This window comes from Cydia splendana, chromosome 9 (genome assembly GCF_910591565.1).
Source record: "Cydia splendana chromosome 9, ilCydSple1.2, whole genome shotgun sequence".
NCBI classification, from domain to species: Eukaryota; Metazoa; Arthropoda; class Insecta; order Lepidoptera; family Tortricidae; genus Cydia; species Cydia splendana.
Window position 1 is genome coordinate 16,727,066 of NC_085968.1, and position 23,115 is coordinate 16,750,180.

Below are 23,115 nucleotides of genomic sequence, written 5' to 3' on the forward strand. Positions count from 1 at the left end.
GCTATCGGTTTTTGAACAATCAAAAGAGCCTTAACCAGTTCGTGTGGTTAAAATGGAATTACATCATTAAACGAAGGGGAGAATTGTATTGGTAAAAGGCAACCTAGCTAGGTCCTACCTACGGGCCTACCGCGAACCACGCTCGACGAGCTGCCTCCCTATCACACTTTTACGTACGAATTTACAAATGCGACAGAGAGGCAACACGTCGAATGTGGTTCGCGGTAGGCCCCCTGGGTCACGTTTTATAAAATAACTATTAACTCTTTCTAACAAACACGGTTGTTAGACAAAAACCAAACAAGCGCAACCGACAATTAATAGGCAATTTATGTTGCTTTGTTTGAACTAAAACGCAATCAACAAGAAATTGAGGTACCTAATTATAACCCTTTAAGGAGGGTCGGAAGTTAAGTTAATTCTAATTGATATTGCAAATTAACGGGATAGAAAAGTATTTACTAAAACCGTTAGCTTAAAGGATGACTCACGTTATACCGGGCCGTCTCCGGGCCGGAGCTTCCGGCGCATCGTTTTCTATGCAAATCATCACGTGATCGCCTGTCATGTCATAGAAAAGTAAGCGGAAGCGGAAGTGGAAGCGGAAAAAAACAGATATTTCTCTTGCTAAGTTTATGACAATTGTCACAAAAAACACGACAATTGTTACGAAATTCCGACATATAACTCATTTCCTGTCAAGATTCAACGACAATTCTACAAATATGTCGACTAGAAAAAATAATTCTTGTCTCACAACATAATTGTAATACATACAATTGTAGCAAAATGCCTGTCATGTTTGTAAGTATTTGTATAGAAAATATTTCATAAAATTGTAATATGTCACCTGTCGCTTGACAATTGTCGCTCGACATATGTCACTGACAATTGTAGCCGTGGTGAAATTGGGGCCTGGCTCCAATTTCACCACGGTGACAGGTGCGACAATTGTAAAACATCACTGTTGCTGACGTCACAGGCATCCATGGGCTACGGTTACCGCTTACCATCGGGCGGGCCGTATTCCTGTTTGCCACCATCATTGTTTTATTAAAAAAAACTTTATTATATCGGAAAAAAACAGATATTTCTCTTGCTAAGTTTATGACAATTGTCACAAAAACACTACAATTGTCACGAAATTCCGACATATAACTCATTACCTGTCAAGAATTACCTACAATTCTTCTAAATCTTGACAATTGTCAGAAACTTCGCAAAAGAAATATCTGTTTTTTTCCGATATAATAAAGTTTTTTTTAATAAAACAATGATGGTGGCAAACAGGAATACGGCCCGCCCGATGGTAAGTAGTAACCGTAGCCCATGGATGCCTGTGACGTCAGCAACAGTGATTTTACAATTGTCGCACCTGTCACCGTGGTGAAATTGGGGCCTGGTCTAACGTGAGTCATCCTTAATATGCAGGTACTATCATAACGGCGAAGTCTTATTCTACACCTTACGCCATACACCTTTATACCGTGTGGTTACCACCAGTTTGGCACTGACATAAACGCTATCGAGAACGTAACTTTGTATGTGTCGGCGGCCGATCGTAAGATCAGGCATATCGTGAAATTCCTAGGCATATCGTGAAACGTAAAAATCTTTGACTCGTTCCCTGAGTCGACGGAGCTCCGCTAACGCTACCTATCTGAAGCAACTTAACGAAGGTTCGTTAGGTTTGTTCATATGTAGTATGTTCATGTAATAGGTAGGATAGGAAAGGTGGGATAGGTATCCTACCTGTATATTGGTTTAATATGACTATCGTCAAAACATTACACATGAACATTACGATCTGCCTGATCTTACGATCGGCCGCCGACATATGCATCTCGCTCCTACTCGCATATTAGCGCGAGCGTATACCTATATGTCAGTTTTGACACTTAATTAAATTATACAACGGGACCTCCGACGTTTCGAGGACGGCGTTGTCCCCGTGGTCTCGGGGAAGACTGGCTAAAGTTAACAAACAAAACTTTCAAACTGATAAACAAGACCAAGGGGTCTGGACATCGGATGATGGTAGCATGACGTAGGAGGAAACGGGTCATTCGAAGCATGATTTTTGGAGTCAAAATCGTCAAAAATAGATGACGTAATTTATAATCTGTAAAAATCGTGAAACTTTAAATCAGAGTTTTGACACTGTCAGTGCAGTGACTCATGGTACGGGCACAGGTGCAATAACTTAAGAGCTCTAGCATCCAATTAATCGGCGTAGAATGAGCAATTATAATTAAATAGGTATGGTAATTAATAGTAATTATTAAAGAGGCAACATGAGGGGCCGTCTTTAATTAATGCAATGCTTCTCAGAGTTGCACAATCTATTTAGATGTTTATAAATGAGATAATATGTACCTAGAGTCCTAGATGAATCTCGTACAAACATCTTGAATCTTGACTTGATGTTTGTATAATATGTACCTATACCACTAAGGGCCGATTGCACCAAAAGTTCATTATTAGATCATAATAGTACCTATGTATAGTTTGGTGGTTTTTAGGGTTTCGTAGTCAACTAGGAACCCTTATAGTTCCGCCAAGTCTGTCCGTCTGTCCGTCCGCGTCCGCGGCATTACTCCGTGATCGTTAGTGAGGAAGGATATACAAATATATCAATCATACCGACAGAGTGGTAAAATAAAAATAAAAAAGAGTTTTTAGGGTACCTGCCCTACACGTTAAGTGGGGAGGGATTTTCTTTTTCGCTTTATCTCTATAGTTCGTTTTTTTTAGCATTAGAAAGAACTTGAAAGAAGGTAAGCGATCTTGACATGTCTTTTAATTGAAAAACGCTTTTTAAAAATCAGTAACTATTACTTATGAAAGCAGAAGAATATAAATGATCGTATTAGAATCATAATTGTTACATATTTATCGTAACTTATTTTTAAAATGTGTTTTTCAATTAAAGGACACATCAAGATTGTTTACCTTATTTCTAATGCTAAAAAAACGAACTTTATGGCCTTGCGTGTCGTTGAATAGGTCGTTTTCAAAACGAATAGGGGTGTTCAAAGTCTATTTTTTGATAAATTACCTAAATATTTTCGAAAATATCCGCTCCGCTAATAATAAATAAAAATAAAACGGTTTTTAAGTACCTATAAATAACGGAAATTTAGTACCTCTACCTATAATCCGAAAATTTGGAATATGGATCGCCTAAAAATTGTAAAAAAAACAAACCCATGTGTACCTCTCCCTCTTACAATATCCATAGGTATCAAACATTAACTACGATGTGTACTAGGTATCTGAGGTGCTAAAAATATCTGGATGCCGTGATCAGAATAGGTTTGTTTAGAATTAATGAATTACGCGAGGCCGTTGGGTTTGATAGGTAATTAGATTCGTGTCTTGTTTCAATTTAACGTACTTAGGAGGGGATCTTCAAACTTTACAATTTGATCTTAAGGGTGGTATTCCACCTGTCCAATTTATTTGTCCAATGTCAGTGCGTCTCACTCTCTCGTTAAAGCAAAATGAGAGACGCAATACACATTGGACAAAGAAATTGGTGGAATAAACCACCCTTATTTTGACTTCACTTGCAGAAGTAGAAAAGTAGGTAAGTTGAGTTAATTTAATAAGTCGGAGATTTTTTAACTTTGCTGAGTTTCGTGGAGGAGCTGGATTGGTTTAGTAAATGTAGGTTCATGCTTAATATGATGGCCATCAGCGAAAAATGTCCAGAAAACTAACTACGAGCGAGATGTAGGTAGGTACAGTCAGCGTCAATAGTAGCGGATGAAACAACTCGCCAAAAGCATATTTTTTACAGTCTTAATAGGGAGTATTACTGCAATGTTCTGCCTCCAGAGTGCAACACTATATAGTACCTACACATAGTATTCATACTCATTTATTAATAAAGCCAATTTACATGTCAAAATAAAATTAGAATTATACACCATAGGGTAACTTATACTAGCTTTAAACAGTTTTTTGACAAGTTTTCACTATGACATTGAATGCATCAAGGCGGTTTTTTAGGGTTCCGTACCTCAAAAGGAAAAAACGGAACCCTTATAGGATCACTCGTGCTTCTGTCTGTCTGTCTGTGTCTGTCTGTCCGTCTGTCACAGCCTATTTTCTCGGGAACTATTGGACCAATTAAGTTGAAATTTACAAAATAGTTCTTTACCTTACTTACTTTAATAGTTAAATATGCAGTCAAGCGTGAGTCGGACTAATTACTTAGTTTTTGATCCGACCCCTACGGGTTTTTTAAAGGCAATTCACATACCTATACTCGCGTTTCACATATAAAAATTCATCGTTAAAAGTTGGGTAATGTACGGAACCCTTGGAACGCGAGTCCGACTCGCACTTGGCCGGTTTTTTCATACATAGGTATTTAATTTGGGAATAGACGAGAAAATGTTGCCCATTGCGGGAAAACGAATAAACAAACGGATGTGGCTTGCCGTACCTACAGTCCTACATTTAATTCCATTGTTTTATGACTGGATTACATCATCGTAGGTTTTTTGTTCATTTGTTTGCAGTTTGTTTAATGGTTTTACTTAATTACCTACTAATTTTAATTTACCATAGGTTTTACAACTAGCACTGATGTTAACCGCAGTTGAATGTAACGGTAAGGTGCATTCGGGTAATTTCGTAAATCACTCATAATTTAATCTTTAGATACCTATACCAACCTATAGTAAGTATTTAAGTCAGCTGAAGTACCTATTTCTATAATATATAATTAAGTAGTATTATACATAAGTACCTATGTAGGTACCTTTATATACCTAAAATTAGTACCTAGGTACTAACGGTTACCTGCTTTAAATTAAATGCTAGAAGACCCTAATTGCCTATCGCTATTACGTCTTACTATGCGAGCAAGTTAAACTGACTAAGTTTCTGCAATTGGCTCGTCGTTTTGCCAAGATTTAGTTCTAACCAAGATCTAACTTGAAAACTTACCGTAACAATTTCGAACAATTGAAATTCCAACTTCGCTAAGTTCCGGTACAAACCAAAACAATGCCTGGAAGTTACCTTAACAAGGTATCCATGTGCGCGGCTCAACCCAAACAAGGACGGGAGGTGTCGGGCCCCGATGACCGTCACGTACAAGTTCTTGGAGACGGGGTGAAGTGCCAATTTGAACCCTATTTCAGGCTCAAGACTCCCGCTCCCAGCCAGCTGACTGTCCCGATTTGTGTTCAAAATGTTCTTCAACTTATTTAGAGAAAACGCCATGATAAACAAATATTCACTTCACACTGCAAACACTACCGAAAACCGGTTTGTTTATACGAATTTATCACGTAACGCAATTTTCCATCACCGTGCTTGTTAACAATAATTTGCCACACATATTTCTTCGTACACTTATTTAATTATCACTTTATTCACACATCGCGTAGGACACCGTTAAAACAACCGTGTAACGAGTCTAACTTGTTCGTTCAATTGAAACTCGTGTAGATAAATGAGCGCATAGTTGTCGCTTCCCACTATCAAAACATAAAATAACGACTAATTTACGAAGCGCATACGTTAAACTTTAACTCTCGGTTGTCTCTTTCACACTCATCAGTAACCCAATGGCCCTCTAGCGCCTCTGAGTATTTCAAAGGTATTTCATTGTTGGCTGCGTTAACACACCATATGTTACGTTAAGCCAGCGCCATCTATCGATAAATATGTGTATTTCTTCAATTAATAGATAGGATGGTAGAGTTAAATCGATATTCATTTTTTTCCTATGATGTTAAAAATTAACCTTGCCTTGTTTGACGAAAAATAATGTACGTATTGCACATTTTCCCTTAGTAGTTAGAGATGAAAATAGCTGCAGAACTGCATTTGCGAATATAAGGCTAACTGAATTTCCACCATTATAATTTCCTAAAATCCAGTAGTATCGTATTAATATTAAAACCATTTCAAATTGGAATTAACTATAACGATAAATATGTGTATTTCTTCAATTAATTGATAGGATGGTAGAGTTAAATCGATATTCATTTTTTTCCTATGATGTTAAAAATTAACCTTGCCTTGTTTGACCAAAAATAATGTACGTATTGCACATTTTCCCTTAGTAGTTAAGAGATGAAAATAGCTGCAGAACTGCATTTGCGAATATAAGGCTAACTGAATTTCCACCATTATAATTTCCTAAAATCCAGTAGTATCGTATTAATATTAAAACCATTTCAAATTGGAATTAACTGGTATAGTTGGACATTGTGTAATCCGATACTTACTATAATGGCCTTAAATGCCAATTAGGTGCAAGTCAACTAAGTCAGATAGGGGTAAGATAGGATTTAAAATTAAGAGAGCTTTAGGAGTAGGATTAAGTTGAATGGCGCTTTCTTAGTTTCAGGTTTTACTATTCAGAGTATCCATTTGTTCAGCTCTGAATTAATCGATAGGTGTATGGATAACTACAGCATTTCGCTACATGCGGACCAGCATTTTAGATCGACCCAAGTTTATCAACAGTTCCTAAGAATCTCGGGATCAAATAATACTGGGAACCAGCTTACATTGACATCGGGGCAGATCCGAGTTAAACGAAATGAATGAAATTAGAGCCGGGATACCTTATACCGGATACCGGGATGGAATAGATATCTATGCATTGTGGTATTGCACAGACCAGAGACTTGATCACATTTACAATTTAACTGGATGTCATTACACAAGATCGGATTGTCGGGTTCATATTTGTTCCACAATTTTGGCGGTTATTGTACTTCTGCTATATTGGATGCAGATACGGATGGACTATGATGTTTTAAAAACTATAGGGCCTCTACCACACCTTGCGATTTGCGTTACATTACGGCATTAGATCGATCAAATTAGTCGCACCTAATTAGCCGGTAATTATCTAAAATAGCATGCGATTAGTGGCAAGATTTGCAAGGTCTGTATATAGAGGCCTTAGCGCGACCACTGATAATCTTCGTATTGTACAGAAGCTCTTTTTTTTAAAGTCGACTAAAAATGTAGACTATAATCTGGGCCATTAGCCAAATTAATAGCCGGAAATTTGTTTAAATATATCCAAAGTAATCCCGATATTATGTTTCTGCATAATGTTGGGATTACTTGAAAGTACGCATAACGCAAACATACTTACATAGACGGCTAAAATGATTGATACTTTACACGTAGGCGGAATAAACGTGGAGTGCGTGCCACACGCGTATCCACGAATTTGTCGACCTAATGGAGGACGGAGGGACCTTTCTTAACAACTGCCCAGATTTTGCTCTTAATCGGATGGATATTTTCAAGTAAAGGGAGACCGTTGCCCAGCAGCGGAACATCATTTTATAGGCTACAAACGATATGCTTAAGGTTGTATTCAACTAAGGCAGATTTTTATTTTTATTTTACTGAACCGTTTTACGTGTTTTCAATAATTTAATTTCACGTAAATATAAATCCGTACAGTATCATATAATTAATTTTTCTTCAAAGTGTTTTTACCTCTTTTAGGGTGCCGTACCAAAAAGGTAAAAATCCACAATTAGGTATTGTGCGACTCTGTACGGCCGTCAGTCCAATTACGCCATCGATTTGAAATAGTTACGAACAACAACACTAACCCAGACGATTCGAAATTGTTTTTTTTTTTATATGTACAATATTATATCTTCCACATCAGCTTCCTCAATTATCATACTTACCTATTTAGTGGAGTGTGCTCAAGCCATAAAAAGGTCAAATACGGCGTTCACTGAATAAGAGATTTCCTTTGGTAGAATCAATCTTTGTGTTCCTAAAATGTATTTAAGAAGTGGAGCCACCCAGATTTTTGATGCAGGTGGCGGGGTTTTAAGGGTCGGTGACGTCTGAGGTTAATATTTTTTTAAGTATAGGTTCTATGTCAAGTTTAGTATCATTTTCAACTAAATCAAAGATGTAGACATAGATTTCATCTAAATCGGTTCAGCCGTTATTGATTTCCCATACAATCTTACAACTTCCTTTTCACTTTTGAGAGATTTGTTTTTGAATAAAAAGTATCCTATGTTCTTCCCCGGGACTCAAAATATCTCTATACCAAATTTTATCTAAATCGGTTCAGAGGTTATCGGATCCCCATACAAATTTCCACCTCCATTTTCACACCCTTAAGGGATGATTTTTGAGATTAAAAGTATGCTGTGTTATTCCCTGGGACTGAAACTATCTCTGTACCAAATTTTAACTAAATTGGTTTAGCGGTTTAAGGCGTGAAGAGGAATTTAAAAAAAATGTATTTTTTTTCATATTTTATGTGTTTTTACTTCGGAATGGTGTCATTATGATATCATAAATGAATTCGGCATCCCCGATTTATACGAAAACGATACCAAACTTGGCCTAGTAGCTTAAATGACATAGATATCAAGATCAAGTTGAGAGCCCCCCTAAAAATTTACATCAAAAATCTCGGTGGCTCCACTTCTTAAATCCATCCTTGGGTCCTAAGGACCAATCCTGCCAAAGGAAATCTCTTGTTCACGTAACGCCGTATCCCACCCCCAGCACCTTCTGCTAATTATGACTGTTGACGGAGGGCGTCGCCGTCGTGCATTTTATTTTAAAGGTGTCAAAGTAATAAAATAAAATACTTAGATTATCAACAGATAGGTATTATTTTTAATAAGTAAGCAATATTATATTACACAATTCATCGCAGCAACTGTCCTCTGTTCATAAAAAAGTAGCCATAAAAATAGAACCGTATTACCTAGGTACACAACTCTTGTCACAAATAAAATTTCTAATTCAATAATTATAAAATCAATTCATTTTATTTCATTGAAAAATCTGTTTATACACGTGTAATTCAGTTTTAAAGAATTTATTGATTGTATAAAACTACAGATGTGCAAGTTGCGGAAAGATTTCAAAAAGTTGCAAAAGTTATCGGAAATTTCAGGAAAATTTTACTGACAAAAAGGAAACTTTCATTTTGATAATGCAAATTTTCCCATACATACCTAAATGAGAAATTTCCGATACTATTCCATTTGTAAACTTAGCAATTTTGAAAACTTTCCGACGGCACATCAGTAATATGTAAAAGTCTAAGAAAAATTCGGGCTTCGAATTTGATATCTGATGAAGATGACGCTGTACGGCTTGTACAGTCGCCGTCAGATATATCGGAGCGGTCAAGGTGCTCACAAATATCTGAACACGCCTCTATTGTCAAGGCGTTAGAGTGCGTGTTCAGATATTTTTCATCGCCTCGGCCGCCCCGATATATCTGATGACGACTGTACGAGTACATTATGCGGTAACTCTGGTTGTTAAGTCGACGTTTGAAAAACCAGTGACCACAAAATAATCATATCAAATTAGGAACACGATTTATCCTTACATTTTACACAATTGAAGGGATGTTTACAAAAACAACATAACTGCTTAATAGAGCGGTTGACACTTTTATAAGAACATTGTTAATCGTTCCAGGTGTCAACCAGTGTAGTCAGTTATGTTGTTTTTGTAAACATCCCTTCAATTCCTCTCCAATCAATATCCATTATGTAAATTATTAACTTGAACAATAAATGCACGAATAGGATTAATGTTCTTGACATAAAGGCAAAATGGAAAAATTCGCCGTCTGAGGCGAGAATACTAATTTGCTCTGATGATTATAAGTGTTCCATGGCTATAAAAAACGTTTCTTCCAGCGTAACGAGCAGTAACTTGGCTTTTTCCAGCCAGCCAGAGCCCAATTTATAAGTTTGTATTTGAGACGGTTCAAGAATTTGCATGTGATTTTCGTTACATTGCGGTATTTGGTCGATTGACTGAATTCATTGTAGGTACTCTGTAGTTACAGATGTAGTGCATAATTGTTTTCCTTCGCATTTTCTCGGAAACGTTCGTATTTGTCATGCTACTTCAGTCAACCTCAGTACTTTTTGTACTTAGACTGACTGAAATAGCAACACGTTCGTACATTTTCGTGAAAATACGAAGGAAAAACTGCACTACATCCGTATCTATGTGTCAAATATTGCGTGCAAGTTCTTGAACAGTGTAAATGTGGCTTTAGACTCCGCTTTGACTCGATAACCTTTACTTAAACTTGGATAAAATCTTGCTCAGGCCCAGGACTATCGTGTCGTAATAGTGCACCAGTATGGAGACTATGAGGACGAACAGGGCGAAGCAGATGCCGGTTATGTACATGAACTGGCTGGCTTCTTGTGGAGTCGCGAGGAGTTCCTCGCTGCTCGCGTCGCGGTCGAGGGCGTCGAACTCTGATGTATCTGGAATGAAAGGTTTAATAAAATTGGTATCTTAATTTTAGGCTAGAATTAATGTTCATTGTCTGGTTTATGATGTGACTTATTGCGTGTACGCACTTTCATACTATACGTAACAGCCATGGAAAACTCATTCGATGGGGTTGGCCGGTCAAAGTATTTAGCAGATGGCGCCAGCATAGAAAACAACATAAATTTTTGTTTTTTTAATGGAATTTTATGCAATGGATGCCAGCCTTTTAAGCCAAATCTCATAGAAAAACGGGCAAACTATGATGGCGCCATCTATGCAAACCTTTGACAGTTGCCAACCCCATTGTTTACCATTTTCTCGTGGCTGCACAATTTGAATTTCGAATTTGCTGAACTTCGAAATTCAAACTGGCTCTTCAATGGCTGTAACGGGTAAGGATAAGAACATTTAATACTAAAATCCTGTTGCATCAACCACTATAGAGTATAGACGAACTGATTAACTACGAAATTTCCTATGGGTAAATAGACAATTTTAGCGAAAGTATTGATTACAAAGACTTGGTGCAACAGACCCTAAGTCCGATTTTAAAGCTCTGAGCAAGACTTAGCGGCCGAGCGCTTAATTCGATGAATATTTAAGAACACAATCGCCAAAACTAGTACAGTCGAGGACATAAATATGTATAAATTTTTTCACCTTATTTCAATGGTTAAGGTGGGTTAAGGTGAAGAAATGTATACATATTTATATCCTCGACTGTACGCGCCTAATGGAACTAGGTTATCCATGGCTTCTTTGGGTCATATCCTGACTTGGAAGTAAGATGGTATTCCACCTGTCCAATTTCCTTATCCAATGTGTATTTGCGTCTCACATTTTGCTTAATGATAGAGTGAGACTCAATGACATTGGACCAAGAAATTGTACAGGTGGAATGCCAACCTAAGGAATCAATACAATTACGCTGCATTTCATCCTGATTGGCGTTAAGTTATTTAAAGTTTGTCAAAGGGCTGTCTCATTTCAATCATAGACAGAGAGAATCATAATACTATCTTTGTCTTACACTAGTACTAGCACCCAAAAGAAAAGGATGAGTATTGTTTTCCTGGATTCAAAGACGCTGAGTATAGTTTTCTTGGAAAAGATTCGAGCCCTACAACCCAGCAGGGGGTAACAGGATGGAAAGAAGAGAAGAAGATAGTTTTCCTGGTTCTTACTGACTAACTATAAAACACAAACAGTTGTTGTAAACAAAACCCGGTCTAGCGGAACTGTAGTCCAATTAGGAGTGCCACAAGGTTATATTTTGGGACCATTCCTGTTTTTGGTTTATATAAATGATTTGCCATGTGTAGTAAAAAATGTTTGTGAAATTGTTCTTTTTGCTGATGACACATCATTACTTTTTAAGGTTGATCGGAAATCTACCGATTACAGTGTAATTAACAGCACACTCGTTGATGTACTTAACTGGTTTACTATGAACAATTTGCTTGTTAATGCTAAGAAAACTAAATGCATTAGATTTTCTTTGCCGAATGTTAAACCAGTCGACACTAAGATACTTTTGAATAATGAATGCTTAGAGATGGTAGATAAAGCACTGTTTCTTGGTTTAACATTGGACAAAAATCTACAATGGAGCCCTCATATAGGAACACTAGCAAACAAATTAAGTTCGGCCGCTTACGCCGTGAGGAGAATAAGACAATTGACTAATGTTGAAACTGCTCGCCTTGTTTATTATAGTTATTTTCATATGGTATTCTGGTTTGGGGCAAAGCAGCTGACATACAGAATATATTTGTTTTACAAAAGAGAGCCATTCGTTCTATATATAATTTAAGAGTGCGTGAATCATTAAGAGAACTTTTCAAAGAAATTAATATTTTAACTGTAGCTTCCCAATACATATATGATAGTATTATTTATGTTGTTAAGAATCTAGACTCCTTCACTAAGAATTCTGATGTCCATAACTATAATACTAGAAATAAAAATAAGCTTGCTATCAAAAAGTTTCGTGTTCGTAAAGTACAAAAGTCATTCGTTGGGCAATGCATTCATTTTTATAACAAGTTACCTGAGGATGCTTTAAGATTACCCTTTCCAGCTCTTAAGAATTACCTAAAAAAGTCATTGATGTTGAAGGCTTATTACAGAGTCGAGGACTACTTGACAGACAAACATGCATGGTCCAAACCAGAAACTGTAATAAAAACAAGTAGCAATTAAAAGCATTGTATTATGTGTAGGGCTTCCAAATACCGGACTTCTTTAAATACCGGTATTAATACCGTAATTGTCTGCATCAATACCGGGATCCCGGGATCCCGGTATTGACTATGAATCGCTTAAAATTTTTGAGTTTTATTAAAAAAAGGCTCACTGTATACCAGATATGTATGGCCTTAGCTTAGGATATTAAACAATAATCGCCATCTGCAATAATTATCATTTCACTCTCCAGGTCACAATCATTAATCCGCCTTGTTGACTTGACCAGTCACATTTTCAGTTCAACATAATAAACCAGCCAATATATATTCAAATGTGCCACCAAAAATTCTACAATTACTACAATTTATTTCTTTCTACTATTTGATATAATTTTAAGAACTAATTATATTAATATTATATCCTGAACGTCAGAATTCATCACCAAATATTTATCTAACGCATATGCACAGATCTTGTTTCATTTAAATGATCTTCTTTAATTAAATGGGCAAGTAATCTTCTTGATACAGCCGAATTTGATAATTTTAATGGATTTTAAACGTTATAATCGGCACATTTTCCTTGTTTTTGAAAATACCGGGATCCCGGTATTGCATTAAAAAATACCGGTATTGAAAAATGCGTTTAAACAGACGGGATCCCGGTATTTCGGGATCCCGGGATCCCGGTATTGGAAGCCCTAATTATGTGTAGAGTTATAGGTGACTCAGCTCAGATAAGAAAGCACATCAAATTGTATGAAGGCATCTCATGACAATCAGTCAGATTCATATAATATGTATTCTCATTTATTTTATTTTCTTTTACTTTTGTAAGAATTTGATATGTTTTCTGAAAGAGCTACGTATTTGTATGATTTCATGTACATATATGTTTTTTTAATCATATTTCTATAAAGTTATATACTTACTGAGTATAATTGCATGAATTCTATAGTAATTTAAATTGTATTTTTCTTATTTACTCGTAATGCATGTTAATTATAAGATGTAATATTGTTTTGAAAAGATGTGTCCCGCCCAGTTTGTTGCCGGTCCCGTATTGGGATACCCTCCTCCAATTGAGGGGGGATTTAAATCTTCTCGAGGCCGAGGCGTACGGTTGGAGCCGGTATAGCTTTATTTGAAGTTCATAAGCGCATTGTAATATGCCTACTTGAATAAACTATTTTTTATCTTTATCTTGTATCTTTATAGATGTTGCGAAAGTGTCATAAAGGTACGTATGGTAGCTACATAAAATTATTTGCATTCAATAGCAACAGGATCCAATAAAAGCAGTTTATTGTTTACGGGAGCCGTTAAGTTTATTATTATTCTTGTCGTAAAAAGTAATAAAGTTAATATCTGGTCGTATAACGCCATCATAACAGCGAGGTCGATGTAAACGTGCAAGGGTTATGATTATTTTATGCCAATAATATACATAATAGCGATTTAATTCAATCTGATGTCATTTTTCGTTGTCGTGTATTTGTAGGTTAACTATTTATTATTGTAGGTCTGTAGCATAACTTTTGAACTACTTCTTAATTTCTGTTCTGATTAGAATACCTTTACTACCTTTTCTATTTTGTACGCTGATATATGTTTGTGAAACTGTCATGACAAAAATAATAAGGTAGGGTGACTGCTATAGTTATTGGCCAGTATATATATACTAATTGGTTACTCATTACAAATCAGAAAGAAACAAGCCAATTGAAAGCTTATTATTAAGAGTGGCCAATTACTATACACTGGCCAATAACTATAGCAGTCACCCTAAGTAGGTATTCTTTTCGCATGCTTTTTAAATAAATTCCAACAAACAAATAAATGTACGAAAAGGAGCATGATGTGTAATATTAAACTTATGAAATTAAACAGCAGAGCTCGCGTACAGAAAAACTAATAGGTACTCGCCAAACGGGTGAAAAACTAATAGGTACTCGCCAAACGGGTGAAAAACTAATAGGTACTCGCCAAACGGGCCATTAAAGCACGCCATTAGGTATCTCACAACTTCTTTTGTGCCTTTGGGCCACATTTTGTGAGGAAGTACCTATTTCTACATTATTTCGTTTTACGATATACTACTTATAATTATAGTTTTTAGAGTTCCGTACCTCAAAAGAAAAAAATATAACCCTTATAGATCACTCGTGCGTCTGTCTGTCTGTCCGACCATACCCCCCCCCCCCCCTCCCCCCCGTTATCTCCGAAACTACTGGGTCTAAAAAGTCAAGCGTGAGTCGGACTTAATTACTTAGTTTTTGATCCAACCCCTACGAGTTTTTAAAGACATTTCATACACGTTCCACATCACAAAATACATTGTTAAAAGAAGTTGAGTCCGACTCGCACTTGGCCGGTTTTTATTGATTACCTGCAGGCGTCTCTACATCGCACACGACGTCGGCCTCAGTGATCTGCAGGTCCAACAGCTCGCGTACGGAGAGGAGGGCCTCGGCGGGCGCCTCGCCGGGGAACAGGTAGTCGCATAGGAACAGGGAGCCCACGGGAACTAACACGCGTCGAGGCGGCTCGTTGAAGCACACTTTCTCTGGAATATTAACATTTGGGGGTGTTTAATTCGCTCTATAATATATTATCGAGGCAAGCATCGACGGACACTATAAGAAATTGATTTTAAGTTGAAATTAACCTAATTTATACAGCAACCACATTCATACGATAAGCCTGACAATCTTACGTGTGCATGCGACAACTGTATTATTATTAGTAGTAGTAGTAGTAGTGAACTCTTTATTGTGCAAAAAGACATATTAAAAATAACATACTATTAGTAAGAAATACAAAGGCGAACTTATCCCTTTGAGGGATCTCTTCCAGTTAACCTTTGAGTAGATGAGAGGAGAGAGTGAAAAGAGGGTGACAAATGCAGCAAAATGTACAAGGTACAAGAAAGATAAAGGATATAAATACATACAAATCTATAGGATAAACATACATATAAGTATTACACAGAAAGGAATGGGGAAAATACACTAAAAATTAGAAAGAAATACAATGATATAAAGCTAGTTGCTATATATAAATATAGACTAATTAATCTGTCAGATCAGATAACCATAGCTTCTTAAAACTCTCCTTGAACGACGCAACCAATAGATGATCAAAGGGTTTTGAATTACAAAGGCTACTTATAAATTGAAACATTTACTATCAAATCTACGTCTGAATTCAGACAATTTGTGTTCTTGTTGACAATGTGTTTAAGTTTTAAGTTCAGCTACGTGCCTCTTATTTGTATGATGTATGCTCGGTAAAAAAGACATACGTAAGTAAACTACTAAACTAGGTACCTTCCACTAGAAGGTGGTTACCACGCAACTATATTACCAATCGAAGAGTTATTTTGTATGGTTTTCATAGTGAAATAAGCCCCTTTGAATGGACAGTTCTCAAACCTGTCTTTGAAATATGGTAAGGTGATGAACGATAGACATGTTTGTAAATGTACACAATAAAGTGTAATGCGTGAGTACATTCGTTTAAGCACATACATTCTTATGTCAAACTGCATTTTTTGAACTTTGAAGACCTTCATTCCTATTCTGGACATTGAGATATATTGTTACTTTGACTTTATCAAGATGAATGTCAAAAACCATAGTCAAAATTAATCATCGCTTGACGTAAAAACCTTTGATTAATGATTAACAATAATTATCTCGAACACCTGGTGACACGCCCACGTTTAACATGTATGTAAGTTTTTGTCGTCGATTTTAAAGATAAGGTACCTGTGTCCAGGCTTTTTTACGTTTTGGCAAAACCTAGATTACCTAACCCAACCATCGATCAGTGTCGTAAAATGCGATTTAGCAAGAGGTCGGCGACCAGACATTAGGTTCCTGCCTTTTGTATGAGTAATTTAATATATTACATAATTATGTACTATCAGTGCTTTAGATCTTATGATAACAAAACCGTCAATTAACATTTTTTTGCTAATATAAGTTTTTTTGTTGATATACCCTATCGCAGGTGTATTCATACAGATCTTTATAATTCGCTCGTGTATACAAAGCTAGGGCCCTTCTAAAAAACATATCTCACCTCTTATATCACATGAAATAAATAAAGTACTTCGTTTTCTTCATTCCATTCCGTCACCTTTTTAACAGGGGCTCCTTGTTTGAAGGTAACGAAATGAACGTTACGTTGAATGATGTAGGACCCTTTTTTCTAAGATCGGAACAGCTCGTTATTCGGAGTAGAAATAACTATTTCAAATCTGTAGTATATTCAGAGGAACGGCTTCTTGTAGGACACCGTCCTTAAAGTTTCTGATATCACTTGAGTTTTCTTTCTAAGTTATACATCTATGTCTATTCATCTAAGTATTTATGGAATCCATCTTTTTTGGTTTTCGTTGTCCTATACTTTACCCATAATTACCAGAAATATCACATTAATTTAGATATAGTTTTTATTTACTCGTTTAAGTATAGGTATTCCTTTAGGTTAACTGGAAGATATCCCTCTTAGGGATAAGTTCGCCTATGTTCTATCTGATGTAACGAATTTTTTTTCGTACAATAAAGTGTTTACTTACTTACTTGTACGGGAGGCACGTATTTCCGTAAAAAATATGTATACATAATTGCCCATATATTAAAGTAGTGTGCACAAATTTCTGGCACTTTGTCCCTGTTGATATTTAATACCTTGACTGTACGAGTACTGCATGTGTGTCGCCAACCCATTGTTGTAGAAGTCTGTGTTGACAGCTTAAAGAACAAACCTAGTTCATTTATGTTAAACTTTCTTACCTTCAGGCAACAGATTGTCATCAATCAAGGCATCACAGTGCATAGTGAACCGGGAAGCCAGCGACCGCACTATGTCCTGTTTGACCGCGGTGATGGCTTCGCTGACCGTCGCCTTTGGGTACAGGAACACACTGGACGACACGACGCCGCTGAAGTGTATGCTGCCGTCGCATTCTAGGTATTCGACCGTTTCTGGGAGACAGGTTTCCTGGAAATCAAATTTGTCTTGTAAAGGTGTTGGGCCAGGAATTAGAAGGAAACAAAAGATATGGCGCGCCGCGAGACTTGCGACGGAAGATATGGCCGTAAAAGGTAACCCTTTTGTCTCAATCAATCTGAAAATATACTTTTGATTAAAATTTTGCTTGTCAGATTCCTTTGGCTATATTATTAGCTATTTTATACTAAAATTATGAATATATACAGTTAGATAGTAACAATATAAAGCCTGACCAGGAATATATGATCACGCGCCATGTTGCGGAATTTGACTGGAACAAATTTTTTCATACTATACTGAACAGTCACCCTATACATTAGAAGACCAGCACCCTCTTGACAATGATCATAAATATCATATAATATTACTGGTCAGGCTTTAAAACTGAAAATAAATTAAAATTATCATGTTTTCTTGATTTTTTCTATGAAACCAACTTTAATATTTTAAAGTTTTGGTCGTAGTGTGCTATTGCCATAGATAGCCTGCTATTGCTATGTACATCTCTTCTTCAGTCGGTCCCTCAATACTGAGGATCGTGACATCATATCCTTCTATTGAAGACCAGGTTCCTCCATAGGGTTCTGTTCCCCGCTAAGCGCATGGCCTCGTGCAGTTTTAATTGCATAGGTGCCGTAATTTGAGCACACCATCTAGTAGGGGCTATGTACATACTTACTTAGTCTTCTTTCGTTGTGAATTTTTTCATGGCTTTCGCCCTTGATTTAAAAGTGTAAAAATTCTAAATAAAAAACAACAACTTTGCGTTAGCTTCCTCTTATATAGTACAGTCAGCAGCAGAAGTTGCTAAGCGGGCAAGGTGTTCAAAATTACCTTGACGAGCTCTTATTCTCTTAATAATAAAGTCGCGTCAAGGTCATTTTGAACACCTCGTCCACTTAGCAACTTCTGCTGCTTACTGTACTATTATCTAATTTGTGGGCTAATAAACAAAAGGCAACAAAATGTATCCTCTAAAGCTATATATGGTTCATATTGTGCTACCTTTTGTTTGAAAACATATTTAAATACTTACAAATGGCACAAACAACGACACTTGCATGGACTTCAGGGCTTCTTGCTGTGTGACTTTAGCATTAGTCTTGAGTTTCTTCTTCTTATTTAGATTCTCTAAAGCTTCTGAACCAGTCTTTAGCTCTCCGTCAATAAACATAACGCTGGACTCTATTGTCTTCTGCGCTGATTCCAATATTTGCTGAAAGATTAAGGCATATGTTAAGGGTAATTAGTGTAAACTCAGTTCGCAGAGTCGTCAATTAAATCTACAGCTGACTGTAGGTACTTAGGTTGCTACAAACAAAAATGTCAGCAATGAATAAAAATGTTTTCAAAAAGGTTTCCGCTTAGAAAATTGTGTGACTGTACTTTATACAGATTTTTTTACACAGGATTAAGCAAATTCCAAAACCAAATCATTTAATTTCAAGACCAAAATGGACCTAACTGAAAGAAATAAAAAGCAGCCTATAAGTAGCTCTACAAACACAACACACAATTTTACAATTTCCAAAACAAACTTACTTGAAATTGTTGCTTAACAGAAATACCACTCTTCTTCACAATGACCGGATAAACATCATCAAATTCAAAATAGCAGTCCAGCCTCTGCCACTGCTGTGGTTTCGGCAAAAATTTCCAATCAACAGGCCTTGTGAGTACATTTTTTACTGAACCAACCTCCACACTCTTGCATGTTAGGACTTTAGTATTTGTTGACATGTGGAGAACTAGCCTTTCTGTTACACCTGGGCAGTTGCCGTACATATACGGGTTTGTGCTGAGCGACTTGTATGTGTAATTCAGTATTGTTTTCACTCTACTGAAGCAGTTCGGGTCCTCAAATATATCTTCGTCACTTGTGATGAATATACCTGCAATTATTGCATACTTGAAATGAAGATTCAATAAAAACCAAAGTGTAAAAAAATGTAACAGGCAATTGTCGATATAAAGAAAATTTTTAAAATACTTACTTTAGTTATTTACCAATAGTGAGTAATTGACTAATTTGTAAAAACTGTTTATTTCAACCTTTTTGCCACCATTGACATGATATAAAGTCAATATGTTTCGTGCCCCACTTGATATGTTATATGGGCTGTAAACATGCAAATTGTGGCTTGGCTTTGATGATACTTTAGTACTTCATTGATGTGGTGGCAAAAAGGATAAACATTAGACAAGTGTTATTCAATTTGACCACTCATCTGTGCCACCCAAAAAATGACCAGTTATAAATATAAATAAAATTGTAGTGTGGTGATGTGGTCACATAAAATAAACTTGGAATCTCTGTCATATCCAGTGTGACATAGCACCCATTGTCCCAGAGAATGACTTGGTCTTGATTATAGTTATTGCATATGTTTCATCATTATTTGATACTAAAACTCAGGTTTTGTTGTCACTATCATAAGATAATTAGCATTTTAAAGGTCACCTTGTAGGTATAGTTAAGTAAATAATTTATTGCCATCATTCTTTGGCTTAGCTGCAAAATTGCTCAACCTACCCTACCTTGAACAAACATCCCTCCGGGCAGCATTCTAGTAACATGTTTGGCGTGGTCTGCTATCCACGCCTCTGACACTCCCGCCAAGCTCCTAGCAACCTCAGGCTTGTCTGAGGCTGAGAATGACTCGTTTTCCGCGGCACTGTCAGGACTTTTCTCTTCTGGTGTACGAGCCAAATGTATCACATTCTCACGTGAATCTGTCGTCTGTAAATATACAATTATTACTTTATATTCATTCTATAACTGTTAATTACTTAACTTTAAAAGATTAAGTACAAACTTGTGATACGTGCCTGACCTAGAATAAGTCCTATAACGAAAGTTTCTTTTGATGCATACTGTTCGAGATACTGAAGGCAGTATTCTGGGGAATACACTGTTCTAACCATGGTGATGAATTTACAATAATTTCATGAAGTATTACATCAACAATATGATTTTAACGGTTCGATTTCACTTCACTGTAATGCCTTGCGCCTGCCACCGCTGCATAAATACATTCAACTGACATTCATTTGTCAAATTGGCTGTCACGTCAGATTTGATAGATCTTAAAGGCGTATCCAGATTAGTAAATTTTGCGCCAATCTGATTAAATTGCCCGATCGAATCAGGAAGTGCGGACGCAAACGGCAATTTGGCTCGCTGATTCGATTGCCCGATCAAATCAGGAGGTGAGCACACAAAAATGCCAATTTTCGAAGTTAGTATCTAGTATCTATGGAATGCTAGGATCTGTACGTGCGTTTGTTTATGGTTCTAAAATTGGTGATTAATGTGTACGTGTGGACGCTAGATGAGATTGGCGCCAATTATTTTCCTGATCAAATCGACCGATTTGATCAGGCCCGTCTGGATACCACTTAAGTCCCCCATTCACAATCCTACATTGTAGTCCGACTCGCAGGACTACGGAGTAGGATATAGCTCACACACCCTCCTACATTGTAGTACGCCTTGCAGGACTGTTTTGCCGTCCATCAAAGAATATACTCACGTCCATCATCAGTACTGCTTCGTTTCTCACAAGTGTCGGTCTACTTACTCTTGAAAATATTACATGCAATTAAAAAAAAGAAAATAAGTAGCTCTTGCAGAAGAGCAGCATACATAGCAGTATGTATTTTCTTGTTATTGGATAAAAATAAAAAAATACTGTGGGAAAAGAAACTGCTAAAAATTCGTCAGAGAGCGTCATATTTCTTAAGTATTGGTAATAATTGTTGCAATGCCTATTCCTCCATTGTTTGTTGGAGTGATTGGGTGATTTTTGGTCCCACAAATTTCAATAAAATGGCGTGCACTGTTGTCATACGTCAAACACGGCAGTCCGCAACGTAGGACGACAACCCACACACAATCCTGCTCGGCGGACTACAGCGGTGGGCGGGGCTTACAGGATTTGTAGGACCCAAGAGGCATCCTACTTTACTTACGTAGTCCGTGACCCCCATACACAATCCTACATAATGAGGCGGACTACAAGGTAGGAGTGTGAATGGGGGGCTTAAAAGAATCAATGGCAAAAATTCGTTGCAATAAACCACAGAATAAATAATAGTACTACAGTGTACAGAAAGGACACTTCCTACAAAACCGAAGTTTGACAGCGATTCAGGGATGATTCATGCTGTCCCTTTCTAATGTATGGCACTATCTCTTTATGCTATTTAGGGTTGTCAAAATTCAAGTCATTATTAAGATAAGAATAATGTGGTCGTGCACGCAAAGAGACGACAATTTGTACCAACCCAATAATTGCTCGTAGCAAAGCTGAGCCGAACATACCCGAAAGGAGGAATGTCGCCCCACTGAATAAACGTAAATGTGAAACACTTGGCAACACTGGCAGGCGTTTCGGTAAACTTGGTGCGGTGCTGTAGTCTGTTACGCCTTTAACGCCTGTCCAGACGGGATGATCAAATCGATGTTTGTCTACAATATCTACATTTTTGTATGGTTTACAATGCTAACTCGTCCACGCCACCAGGCCCACAGTGCTTGGTCCATAGCTACACAGTTTCAACGTGGTTTCAACTGTGGACATCTATCCAAAGAGGAAAGGAAGAGGAAAGTGACAGTTAAATACTTACCGCCATGGTAGTAAATATTTCTTTTGTAGTTCCAGAGCCACCCTGACACGCCACTACACCGACGAACTGCCAGACATCAGCCAAGACGAGATAGTGTTAGCTCTGAGGCAGCTTAAAAATCGAAAAGCCCCCGGTGAGGACGGAATAACATCAGAGCTTTTGAAAGCTGGAGGAGCCCCTGTTATACAGGAATTACAGAACCTCTTCAACGCCGTCCTTCACAGTGGGAGAACTCCAAAGGCGTGAAGCGGGAGTTTGGTGGTGCTCTTTTTTAAGAAGGGGGACAAAACCCTCCTTAAAAATTACAGACCCATCTCGCTCCTGAGCCACGTCTATAAGCTGTTCTCACGAGTGGTCACGAAACGTCTCGCTAGGAGACTCGACGAGTTCCAGCCGCCAGAGCAGACAGGGTTTCGCGGAGGATATGGCACCATAGACCACATTCACATTCACACAGTGAGACAGATTATACAGAAGTCCGAAGAATATAATTCAACTTTCTTATGTTCAACTTTCTTTGTTATTTCTTTACTTGTGTAGGTATGTTATAGTTTATCACGAATAAATGAGATGATTTATGATTTATGATAATCAGCCCCTGTGTCAAGCCTTTGTGGACTATGAGAAGGCCTTTGACTCTGTCGAGACCTGGGCTGTTCTGGAATCCTTACAGCGATGCCAAATAGACTATCGTTATATCGAGGTGTGGAGATGTCTTTACGAAGCCGCCACCATGAGTGTCCAAGTACAGGGTCAGCAGTCTATTAGAGATGGGTAACTACCCGGGTAAATACCCGAGAGCGGGTATTTACCCGGTAAATACCCGATATTTACCTACCCGCGGGTAAATACGCGGGTATTTTCGTTTTTCTTCTAAATTTGATGTGTTTGATGGTATGTGATTATAAATAAGATTAATTTATGTAATTTTTTATAATGTTACATAAAATGTAGGTATGTTCAAGCTAATTACGAAAAGGTTGCTATGAGGTGA

The 23,115-nt window shown here is 37.2% G+C and overlaps 2 protein-coding genes and 1 long non-coding RNA gene across 3 annotated transcripts in view; 1 reads left to right on the forward strand and 2 right to left on the reverse strand.

Moving 5' to 3' along the window:
• LOC134793746 (uncharacterized) overlaps positions 1–5,538 on the reverse strand; it is a 45,905-nt gene extending 40,367 nt beyond the window's left edge. The window contains exon 1 of the mRNA XM_063765414.1: positions 5,035–5,538. Coding sequence (XP_063621484.1) covers positions 5,035–5,238 — 204 coding nt within the window. The 5' untranslated portion in view covers positions 5,239–5,538. The remainder of the gene's footprint in view (positions 1–5,034) is intronic.
• The window catches only part of LOC134793767 (uncharacterized), a 324,508-nt gene that overhangs the window by 185,336 nt on the left and 116,057 nt on the right, over positions 1–23,115 (forward strand). The gene's annotated exons all lie outside the window — the stretch shown is intronic.
• On the reverse strand, positions 9,495–20,526 carry LOC134793743 (protein odr-4 homolog). The gene is made up of 7 exons (XM_063765411.1): positions 20,322–20,526; positions 20,031–20,232; positions 19,035–19,384; positions 18,529–18,708; positions 17,273–17,480; positions 14,860–15,036; positions 9,495–10,274 (listed from the first exon to the last, which is right to left on the reverse strand). Exons 1-7 carry the CDS (start codon positions 20,415–20,417, stop codon positions 10,081–10,083), a joined length of 1,407 nt encoding a protein of 468 aa, XP_063621481.1. The 5' UTR covers positions 20,418–20,526; the 3' UTR covers positions 9,495–10,080.